The following is an 11782-nucleotide window of genomic DNA, read 5'->3' as shown; positions in this document are numbered from 1 at the left end:
GAAGCCCTGAATGTTCCGACTGCCTTTTAAGGTTTAATGGAGCAGTAATAACATTTAAAAAATAAATGAAATAAAAAAAAATGAAACTTTTTTTTCTAAAATTTGAATTTTTTTATTGAAAATCATCCCCCCACACGCCATATAAAGTACAAAAGGATAGATTTCGCTCCTTGTAACAAATCAATTATGGCAGTTAAGCTTCTTTCAACCAATTTGGAACGATTTATAAACCGGTTTAAATCTCCGCTTGCGCGCTAATAGAGCGAAATATATCGCGCGTTAATTGTCCCAAATTGGCCAAAATTGCAATCTTTAAACCCCCATAACTTTACGAAAAAAGAACACAGGTGAAATATCTTTTCAAATTTGAGCTCAGGACAACAATAGCTTTCGAACGATTTTAAAAAATTCCGTCAAAAATGGTTAGTTAAAAAGTCGAAATTTGTCTGAAGAAAAAAAAACCCACCCCGAGCACAAATATTCCGTTACTTTCGTATCGAAAGTCGGAACAATCATATAAATTTCTTGACTCCAAAATTTTAGTTTACATTGTGCTAGTACAAGCCACGTTCATAAGGAAACATTACAACTTGAAATAATTAGTTGTTTAATTTAAGCAAGATCTCCTGCCTCAAGTGTAAGCATAACTGTCTTATTGTTGCTCAACTCTTCTGGTCGTGATACTCAGCGCTGTGAGAATCACCTTGTCCTGATCTCATCGCGTAATGTTCATCTCGATCAGACAAACCAGACCTGGTACCCAAAACTATGAGCAAATTATACGCATTTGGTAAAAGATTGCCAGAATTATTAAGCAGACCAAGCTTAACCTACCGATCCTTTTATTTAATTAGATTTAGCAGTCGTAACAGTTTAAGCTGTTATTTTAAAGTTGTAAGTAAAAAGTAAAGGATATTTATTTTAAATTGATGCAAAATTCAGTCAGTTGAGCCATTCAGATCAATAGTTAAGTCGTTCGAGCAAAACGTTCATACATACTCAAACTTTTTTATACTAGCAACTTTTCAAGCATACCAAAATAATAACTGTGCCGTCCCGTAGTCCGTAAAATTTAAAACTTATCGGCTGAGTCAAATATCGGATCATTAGTGTTGTAGAATTGTAATTGTAAAAAAAATACTTTTCCGAGAAACTTATACAAACATCTTCAAATTAAAGTTTTGAAGACAAAGTTGGTCAAAAACCTTTTTTTTCTACATCATAAATGTGTCCAACATAGTTTTTTTGCAATATCCTTCAACTGTCCAATCAGGCAACGCGAATCATTTTCATTTCGCTCCTTGAAATCATTTTCCATGCATCGCCATCGTTGTAAGACATTTGTTCATAATCCACTGAAGCTGAAGGGGCCATTTTACCGTTCAAATTTGCTCTGTGACATTGCTCATACCACCAGCCAGCTGCATAGTCTGCAGCACAGTTCCCATACGTCCACATATCCTGGTCCGTATCCGGAGTTGAGAAGGCCATTCTATTGTGGAAATCAAGGCCATCCTGTGTACCAGTAGTGTTTGCCATGTTATCACTCTTTGCAATCATTGTGCCGAATGTTAGGGTGTAAAGGGGAGCTTGGTGGATCTTGAAATCTAAAAAAACGGAGGTTGGTTAAACAAAATTTTTCTTTCAAATTATTCACATAGATTCATACACAAACTACTGAATGCATGAGCGCAAAAATAAGTCGGAACAGATAGTTTGCAAAAGCATGCTTGAAAAAGTTCAACATCAGGTTAATTTTTGCAGATTTGTCTGTAAAACAACCGGATTTCCAAAAAAAACTGTCTTGACAAGCATTCATTGCCTCGCATGCGATCAAAAATTGCTCATGCGAAATTCTATGTGCGCCTGGCAAATTGGCATTGTAAATTGGCTTTTCCTCTGGCAAATTGGCATTGTAAATTGGCTTTTCCTCTGGCAAATTGGCATTGTAAATTGGCTTTTCCTCTGGCAAATTGGCATTGTAAATTTCCATGCAACAGCTTTATATTGAAAAAATCTCAACCAATAATACTGGTTTCAATTTCATTCTAAGGATTTAAATCCGTAAGGATTTAAATCTTCTGTTTGCTGATGCCTTTCATTTCAATTAAAGATGATTACGTCGGAACATTAATTGTTTTATAAATTAGAATTGAACTTTTTTCTAACAATTTTCAAACTTTAGCACGTGATTTAGATTGCACTCCTCTCAGTTACTTAATCACACTATAACTGTACTGTAACAATTTATTATCAGCTGCTGTATTCATCATGGATTTCAGGTTTTTGACTTAGAACGCGGTTTTCTGAACAGTGTTTAATTGTCAAAAATTTCTAATGGGAATCATGTAAATAACTACAAAATTTGAGAAACATTAACAGAGTTGTTTCATTGAAAAAAAAGAGAAACCAATTTTTTCAATTATTAAGAAAGAATGAAAACAAAAAGAACTATTTCTTTTGTATTTTTTTTTAAAGATTTGAAGTGGTTTGGATCGGCATCTTCCAATGTCATCCTGGTTTTTTTCCGATTAACTTGTGCTAATATATCGAAAAATCAACCTATTTCATGTTAAAAGATCTATAAAAAGAATCTGACGTAAACCTTTTCATATTTATGCTTTTAGGCTCAAGCATTGTTTAAAATGTAGTTTAAAGTCTTTCATTTCTAAAGGACTAATCAATTTCGTGCAATCGGTTTCTACCAAACATGTTGAAGCTTTTTTTTGGTATATACTAGCAAGCCTATCTCCAATAATCGATCGGCTCGAAAAAAGATTTTTCTTCTTATCAAGCTAATCAAGTTTTGAAACTTCGAACTATTTTGATTTAAGCTGTGTCTTAATTTGGTTCGAAAAATAAAATACATTTCGTCGGACAAATGTTTTCTGATCAAAAAGTTCAAGCAAGATATCGTGAAAAGCTTAACTTTTTCTATTAAAACCATTTAAGCTTCGAAACTTTGAAATACTTCGAATAAATTCATAGAACAAATCGGCTCGCAAAGAAGTTGTTTCATAGACAGAAACCGTAAGCAAAATTAATAAATTTTGTAAAACAGTTAGTCAAGCGATGAATTTATTCAGGTATTTTTTAATGGAAATCAGTCAATTATCTATTTGGTTCATTTTTTCAACATTTTGTTTCATTTAGGTCCACGTTTTACCTTACTAGCAGAGTCTAGCTAGCCAATTTCTCTTCATTGTAGAACATCCGTAAATATTTCTCTAGGGTAAGAAATCATTATCTGATCCAATACTCCTCCACTTGGTCCTTGTTCGGAAGCACACACTGGAAGCACGGAGCACGGCAAAAGACAGCCGGCACTTCACCCAGTTTATAGTTTTACTATAGCGTTTCGCCCACGTGGTAGATAATGCTTCTCCTATTCTCCGAAGGAAACTTGCACATTCTGTAGCAAGCATCCCATCAACAGACACGACAAGAGAAGTGAAAGACATATGTCTTTCCTGACACGGGTCTGAATATTTTGTCTTTTTCTCAAAATCTGCTGAGTGCAAAACACTCATGGGGCTTCTGCTCTGATAGGAGATGGCGTCGGTGTCAGAGACACGAATATCAAAAGACGCTCCTTCCTGTCTAACATAAACTCCACGATAAAACAAATCTGCAATTAATGCAGGTGTCTCATCTTGCGGGTTCTATTCTCTAATAACAGGCTCTCTCTGCACATCCTTCCACACTAAAGAAGATAAATCTCCTACAGCATCCCTAATCTCATTGTGCCGTAAAGTTAGGAGACCGAATTTTTTGCACGCTAACGCATGCCGTAGGATGAATGGTGACTGGCAACCATCACAAAAAGTTGGCGAAGCGATCAAGTTTTTGTTTTACCGGACACTCAATGCATCCCGAAACTCCACCTCCGAAAGATCAAAGCTTTCTGCAGCAATCGGTAACGCAGTCAGCCAGCAACTCTTCATGTTTTCCTTCCATTATTCGATGAAATTTTTCCCGCGATCGAGACATTTGCTTTCTGTGGTCTTCATGGGAAAAACCGTGCTGATCAACAATAGCATCATAAAGAACCGTAACTGCTTCCCGTGACGTGTTGTAAGACTCATCAGCGAAACTGATTGGGTTAGACACTCCAAGACCACCCTTTCTTGCTGGCAAACAAAAGTGACGTCTCTCCATTGATGAAATGGACGAAGTTCCAAGTATCTCAGGTAAGAATTTCTCCAACAGAAGGTTCTCTAGCGGCTGAAAAAGCTGACTAGAACCACCCAAAACACAATGGGAAAAATTCCATTCCGCTTGTAGGGACTTTGTCAGTCCTGAAAAAGCACATTGTGGTTCTGTTTTTGCCACAAAAGAAAGTTTCTCAAATTTGTCTACCCATTTAAGTTCTTTCTTTTTCAGTTAGATGTCCTTCTCATTTCCATTTCCAATGGAACTGCCCAAAAACCACTTCCCTTCCACTATAGTACTTGTCAAATATGTGATGCGTTTCTTCAGCATATTGTTTATCGATAATCAGAAAAATTTAGGAAGACTCTGGAAAGTAACCGAAGGCGGGACCTTCCTCAATCAAGTTTTTCAGCCATTTCTCCAACTTCTTGAGTTTTGCTATGGCCGCAGAATCATCAGCATATCAACTTTGTACCACATTGTTCGAATCCTTTAACTTCCGAATCAGGGGAAGATGTGAAACACCATAGAAGAACATTGTCAGTGGATCTCCCTGTGTGGTTCCTTCCCTACTGTATATCACTTCATCGGCGCCAGCAACGAAAAGCGTCGCGAAGCCTCTGTGAGTATTCAAGAGAAATCTAGAACATCTAGGCCACAATATTCGAGCATTCCACAACGCTGTTTCACGATTGAGCGGGTTGAAAGCATTTGATGCATCCATCAACAGCATGCCAGAGCCATCTTCCTTGTTGTCATTAGAGAGCTCAAGAATTGCACCTTCAACGCCAGCTTTCAGACCACAAGCTAATTGATCAGTCTAACATGTTTCTTCAAGGTCAATTTTCGTGAATTCAGCCACACCTTTGCAAATTATTCTCCGTAGACTCTCGCCTATGCCAATAGGTCGCCCTCCAGGACAATCAAGCGCAATCAATCTTCCAGAAACAAGTGCTCGCACTTTCGACCATGGTAAGATTTGATTGCACATTTTTGTGGCGGGAGTTGCAACTTCGTGTGAACTGTGAGCCCCATGACGTAATAAAACTGTCTGCCAATGCTCAGAATCTGTTCCCGAAGCTCCCGAGCTGCCCTGCAAAGAACGTGTCGTCTTTTCAATGGAAACAGAACTGATTCAAACATCTTCAAATTCGGGTAAAACTTGCACTTGGAATCGCGAAGAGAGATGTGACTTGTGTGGCTCTGGATGCTTTGACTTCAAAGTCTCTAAAACGGTCACACTTTTCTTCACCTCTTGCATCGGATCAAGCACATCCCCGCTTGCTCTCTCCGAGAGCCACCGCATAGCGATTCTCACTTTGTCTTTCATCATTAATGAAGCAAACACTTTCGAGACATGTTTGTCGTCCAAATTATCTTGATTTATTTGTTTCTTTTTGCCACATCTCACTGCTTCCGCCAACAACTTGTCAAATTTGTTTACCTTCCAGTCTTCAATACGCCGTCCAATAAGTGTTCGAATGTCTTTTGATCATTGGATCTCTTTGTAACAAAACACGACTCATCACCAGAACTCTTTCTGAAGTGGAACCTGCAGTGGTAGAAAGAAGCTCCAGTTCATGTGTCAGGAGGTCCTCGTACTTCCTACCAATGTTACATTTAGGCAAAATATATAGTCTTTTTGGCAAACGTACGTTTTTCACCCATCTCTCAGTCCAAATCGAATGATCAAGACAAGTTGATTTGTCAAGTGACGCACCGAATGCTTTCATCATTAGTCTTCGTCATGGCTTTCTGGTAGCACAGTTTCTGGTAGCGCATCCTCTATTTGCAGGTCTTGCATTGCTTGAGTTAATCCTGTGCGGCCATTGCTTGTCGGTGTAACATTAACGTGGTCGTTATTATCTTGTGATATTAACAAGTCTTCCACTTCAAACCCGCTGGCATTGGAGCTCCGAATCAGAAGTACACCCCAGATAACTAGGCGGTTTGATAATTCTCTGAGTCCGCCTCATCATATTAAATCAAAGCACCACCGTGGTAGTAAAAACCTTTTGTGTCACGAAGAAAAGAAAACCAGAAGCAGCAACTCCGAGATAATGAAATCTCTGGAGTCACACTCAGTACAACAAACCATATTCTGCTCCGCAAGCCAACTCCTCTGCAAACACTAGCGTTCCTCGAACCAAACTCGAACTCTTACCGAGCACGGGCTACTCTGCTCCAGAAACGAGCACCTCTCTAAACACGAGTTCCAAGCACCGGCTCTGTACCAAACACACACGAGCTCCAAGCACGGCTCTGCATCCAACACGAGCACTAATCCACAAATAAGCTGTACTCCGAACACGTGCTCTGCTCCAAACTCACGAGTTCAGCTCCAAACACGAGCTCTGATCCAAATACGAGCACTGCTTGAAATAAAATGTCCGCTCAGTTCTCGATGTTGCAGTGGTTGTTGTTTTTTTTCTTGCTTAACAAAACACGTGCATTTTTTTATCGGGATAAAGCCTGCTTATTTTTTATTCAAGTTATTTATTCGATGGAGTCAGTTCGCGAAAAACAATTTAGTTTTTAAGCAAGCTGTTCAATTGTGGAAACTTTGAAGAATTAATTTATTTCATGAGGCCAATCGAATGGTGAAAAAAAAAATTTTTTTTTAAACGCGATACCAGTTTTGAAGTTTGGAAGTACTTTAAATTAATACAGGAAGCAAATTAATACATAAACGCTGACGTTTTAACTACTAACTTAAAAGGGAACAAAAACAACAACCAAAAAATCATTTACTGTTTAGCTCAAAAAATTTTCAATTTAGTCCTTATTGTTCCAGAAATTTGTAACCGACTAGGGGAACGCGCATGAAATAATTGCTTAAAAATATAGATAAAAATTAACAATTTTCTTAAATCATCAAAAAAAATTTGGCTTACGTTTAGAAATTTATTTAAGGAGACACGAGAAAATTGTTGGCTGTTCACATTGTGATCATGGTTTCTCATGAAGTTTTTAATAAATTTGTTGAAAAAATCCTTAAATCTAGATAGTATTTTCGAGAGTAAGCTTTTCAACCAACTAGTGAATACACTTGAAAAAAATGCTATAAAAATCATAATGTTGCACGATTTCAGTCGAGCTGGTTTTTTCGCTATATGATCAGATGGTCAGGGCCGAGTTATGGTATTTTGGGTAGAAGGCGACTAAAAAATTTTTTGTTTTGTGTCATAGCACACCAAAGAGGTTTGTCCGCGGCCGTTTCACCTGTTTCATTATTGCATGATCACTGTGGCATCAAGTCCTTGGCAACCAAAAATGTAAACTTCAAAATAACGCTTCTCATGTTTTGATAAACGATAAGCCTCCATGGGCAACATTTGTTCAGACATTGCTCTAACTTTTGGTCCTGGAGTTAACGTTGGTGAGACTTTCAAAGTCTTCAAGTTAGCCGCGGACCTCGATTCGGGTAAAGCGTGATGTTCTTCGTATAATTTTCTCTTCTTTTTGTTACAAAAAACTTAGTATTGTATCATTCAAAATGTACCTCTCCACTCGCCCCAAAACACAATAGAATCCGAAAATATCCTCATTGACAATCGGAGGTGCCATCTTCCAAATTGGGTTTTTTGATGCAATTTTTTCAATCCCAGCCAAAAATCTCCAGCACCGCAATAATCTCCGAATCCCATTTCATAATCCTCAAAATTGCGGTCAAATGAAATGTCAAATTGTTCGCGCCTCTGAAAAACAATCAATCTCCGAGCCCACTTCGTCAAGTGACGGGTCATTCACGCACTAAAATGACATACTCTTTTTTCTTTAAACTAAACCTCTCAGTAAAGGAATGGAAGTGCTTGTTCGAAACTAAAAACTGGCATAATCAACAAATAACGACCAAACAGGAAGTAAATTTGATGGTTATTCTCTAAATTTTCATTTCCAATATCTATTGAACGATTTCTTTTTTGCAATTTCTCTGATATTACTTGAATCCAAAAATACAATAGAAAACTGGTTTATGATTTCCATAAAAAAAATCCTTGTGATCTTTTAAAAACTCAGGATTTGAGTTTTTCTATTAGCCAAACAAATTTAGTCAAGAGTTTTTTCTTAATTTTTTTTGAGTCCATAAATGACTACAAAGTTTCGAAGCCCCTTTCAATGATGTACTTATATTTAAAAACTTACAAGGATTCTTTTTAATTTCAGAATTTTTATGATACGCCCATAAGGCTGGAGAACTGCATGCTTCATAGTCTTATCATAAAAAATGTACTTGTTTCATACGTTAAACCCAGTATAGAAACCTTTTTAGTGCCTACAATCAGTAGAGCAATTAGTTGAAAAAGAAGATTGAAAGCAAGAACTACTTGAGTTTAGATATGGGGGTCTATCTCATAGAGTAATTTCGGATAGGGTACACCGTCTGCTCGTCACGCTATCTTATTTTCGGCCGGATAGATTCGTGCAACTTCTTAGTCTAATACCGATCCTAATCTTACTCTTATAACTACTAGTCTCAGGGTGTTTAACTAGTCTCTGCTAGGCTCAATAGATCTAGAGTATACTGGTATTGTTGCGGCTGCTGAAGTACTCGGGAGAGGCAACTAATTTCTAAGTTAAATTCAAATCTCTCTGGTGCTGAAATTACAAGTAATTTCAGCACTTACAAATAATTGGGTAGTTAGTTAGATGGATTGTGATTGGTTAATATTAAATACTTTACAGTGGTAAAATATCTAAATCATAAATAATAAAATGTAGTTTAGATCAGGTTCCACCCATCCGGGGTTTACAGAGTTTTTGAGTTCTATCTCTTTTCTTCTGCAATTGAAGGATGGATGATGGGCGTTGGTATGTGGCGAACATCATTTTCGTTTTCTTGTTCCCTGGAGAAGAAAGGTCCAGGAGACTAGAACCGTCGACATGATTTCTCTTTAAGAGAAAAGCTCCAGAACGCTGGAATTAGAGATAGGAAGTTATCTTCTTGTCGTTTGTCAACGAATGTGATCCTTAATGAAATCGTTTAGATTTCAGATCCAAAATGCTTTGCTATGTCAGTTTTGTTTGCATTTGTGGAAAGTTGTTTGTGATCAACCTCGTATAGGAATGGCGTGAAACTCGTGTTTGGAAGGGATGCCTTGTTACTCGGATCTGTACGTATACTTGAACATCGAGGTGGTCATTGGTCTGGTTCAATGAAGTCCTTTGCTGCGAAGTCAAGTCGTTTTCAAAATCCTTTGAGTTGTGATTGTGCGCGGCATGTTGGTTGTGGTTGGTAGCCATTCTTTGTTCAGGTTGTGATGGGATCATCTAGTCTTTGGATGTTCGTCTTTGCTGTTGTGTGTGATCTATGCATATTATGATTTACATTTTATAGGTTTTAGTTAATTGTTTTTTAGTTATGATCTTGGTTAATTGTTTTAACAAAAGCGTTTTATTTTCAGTTATTTTGAAGAGTTACTCACCCTTGAGTACCTCTTAATAAAAATAAAGTGTGGTCACAAAGCGTGGATGTAGCGCGGTGGATTAGGCCGGCTATAGAGCATGCTCAGGACGTCCTCTCTGGTGGGTTAGGTCAGGAGTGGAAGTATGATTTCGTGCGGTTTCTTTGAGGGGTCCTGTTTTGTTAACATTATATGGTAGTTTTTTCTGGGCTTTCTTATGTTGCTTATGGTTGTGTCCTTTTTTCAAAAATCAAATTGTTTTTGGTTTGGATTTGTCTTTCGACTTTTTTGTGTTTTGTTATTTCTTTCGTTGACTTTATAATAGTCTTCAAAAGAATAAATTATCCAGTTTCAAGCTGGGTTAATCCGGTTTGGGTACCGTTGGTGTTCTTTTCTTACTCATGCTGTTATTTTATGAATTGTGGTGTTTAGTCATTTGCATTGGTTAGTTTAGTATAGTGTATAACTCCATTCCAACCGGGTTAAAGAAAAGTTTGAAACTTGTTATCGTTAGTGAGAGTTGCTGTTATTGAAAGCTTCGAACATAAAATCATTATTTTAAACAATTCTTCGTGGGCGAGCTGTGCGAGTATGGATAGAAGTCTTGTGCGAATGAATGAAAAGGTTAGTACTGCTTTCTCAATTTATAAATTTACTTCTTGAATCTGAATTTTTACTACATTTTGGGGAAATTTGAAATTATAAATTTTCATTGTATGTATTTTTACTGCTTTTGGGGGGAAGAATTTATAAATTTTTTTTTTACATTTGTATGAATTTTATGACATTATATAGTGCAAAAGTTTTATTATATTGAAATTGTTTTAGCAAATAAGTTTTAAATGATTTGTAGTTTTAAATTATTGAGTTTAAATTTTTGTTTGTCTTTTTTCGTTTTGTAGATGATGGTGGTGAGAAGACTAGAAAAATGAAGTGTAACATTATAAAGAATGGTTAGTTAATTGTATTAGTGGATATAATTGAAATATACTTACCTTAATTTTCGGGGAAGAAGCCATGTGGGAAGAGGTCTTGGATTAGACCAGATGATGTTAATAATTTAGCTTATATGCGAATGATGTTCTTAGTTTCTAGCAGTGGCCAAAGAAATTGAAGTGCTTTGATGATGTTTAGTTCTTCGGTGCCTACTGCGAATTCATTTAGTGTGTTCTGGATTAGATTGTAAAGTTTATGATTATATTTAGTGTTATGGATGAATTCGAGAATGGGAATTTCAATGGGTTGTAGGAATTCATGCGGGATGAGGAAAGGTCTGGATTCTTTGTCTTAGAAAGTCTTTGTGATGGGGCAAAATATATACATTTGGTGAACGGGGTCGTAGTTACGGAGGATGCCGTGGAAGTTAGTATTTTTGATACAATAAGTGAAATTTAGAAAAAATGGTGATGTGTGCTTTGAGTTGATGAATTGAAAACGATGGTGGGGTTGTCGTGAGGGTGTATGTAAATCAAAGTGATTTTGCATAAAGCGATAATATGTGTAAGTATGTGTCTGTTTAGTGCGTAACACAATATCGTGGGAGCAGTGCAGATCTCGTTCTTGTGGTGTAAGAAAGTGGAAGGTTAGTGTAATATTAAATTTATCTTGGAAGCTTTGATAGGCTTGTGTGTCAATAAGGGCTTCGGAAATGATGTGATCGTGTTTTTTATCAAAAATATTAAGTGTAAATAAATATGGTGTTTTGATGAAGAACTTCTATGTTAGTTGTGGGTTAGCAAAGCGGTCGTCGTCTAAAAATTGGTCTTGGTTAGGGCGTATGATGTTGTGATCATAATATTTGACAGTGAATTCATTAGCGCGGGGTGCGGTGAATGTTTTTAGTAGTTTTTTAAATCCAACGTATGTGATTGACGTGGTGTGAGTGCTGTTGTTAGTCTGTATAACATATTTTTGCATTGTTCATTATCCTTGATGGTGTTATAAAGTGGTAGGTAAAGAGGGTTAGTATGATTTCCATTTGCATTGGTTAGTTTAGTATAGTGTATAACTCCATTCCAACCGGGTTAAAGAAAAGTTTGAAACTTGTTATCGTTAGTGAGAGTTGCTGTTATTGAAAGCTTCGAACATAAAATCATTATTTTAAACAATTCTTCGTGGGCGAGCTGTGCGAGTATGGATAGAAGTCTTGTGCGAATGAATGAAAAGGTTAGTACTGCTTTCTCAATTTATAAATTTACTTCTTGAATCTGAATTTTTACTACATT

At 36.8% G+C, this 11782-nt stretch overlaps 1 protein-coding gene across 1 annotated transcript; it reads right to left on the bottom strand.

Annotated features, from left to right (window-relative positions):
* Positions 1-1269: 1269 nt before the first annotated feature.
* On the bottom strand, positions 1270-9396 carry LOC134853533 (ficolin-2-like). Its single transcript, XM_063869532.1, has 3 exons — positions 9259-9396; positions 7655-7850; positions 1270-1607 (listed from the first exon to the last, which is right to left on the bottom strand). Exons 1-3 carry the CDS (start codon positions 9394-9396, stop codon positions 1270-1272), a joined length of 672 nt encoding a protein of 223 aa, XP_063725602.1.
* Positions 9397-11782: the final 2386 nt, after the last annotated feature.

This window comes from Symsagittifera roscoffensis, chromosome 8, assembly GCF_963678635.1.
Source record: "Symsagittifera roscoffensis chromosome 8, txSymRosc1.1, whole genome shotgun sequence".
In the NCBI taxonomy this organism is placed as follows: domain Eukaryota; kingdom Metazoa; phylum Xenacoelomorpha; order Acoela; family Convolutidae; genus Symsagittifera; species Symsagittifera roscoffensis.
Note: the sequence above shows the minus strand (reverse complement) of the source record. Positions and strands in the feature narration are given on the sequence as shown.

Bases quoted from the DNA above. Each gene is read 5' to 3' on its own strand.
- LOC134853533 (XM_063869532.1), bottom strand. From the start codon at position 9,396: ATGGCTACCAACCACAACCAACATGCCGCGCACAATCACAACTCAAAG. The intron at 7,851-9,258 runs GTAACAAGGCAT...ATTGTTTTTCAG, and splicing joins AAGTATACGTACAGATCCGA to AGGCGCGAACAATTTGACAT. The intron at 1,608-7,654 runs GTACATTTTGAA...CCGTTTTTTTAG, and splicing joins GTTTTGGGGCGAGTGGAGAG to ATTTCAAGATCCACCAAGCT.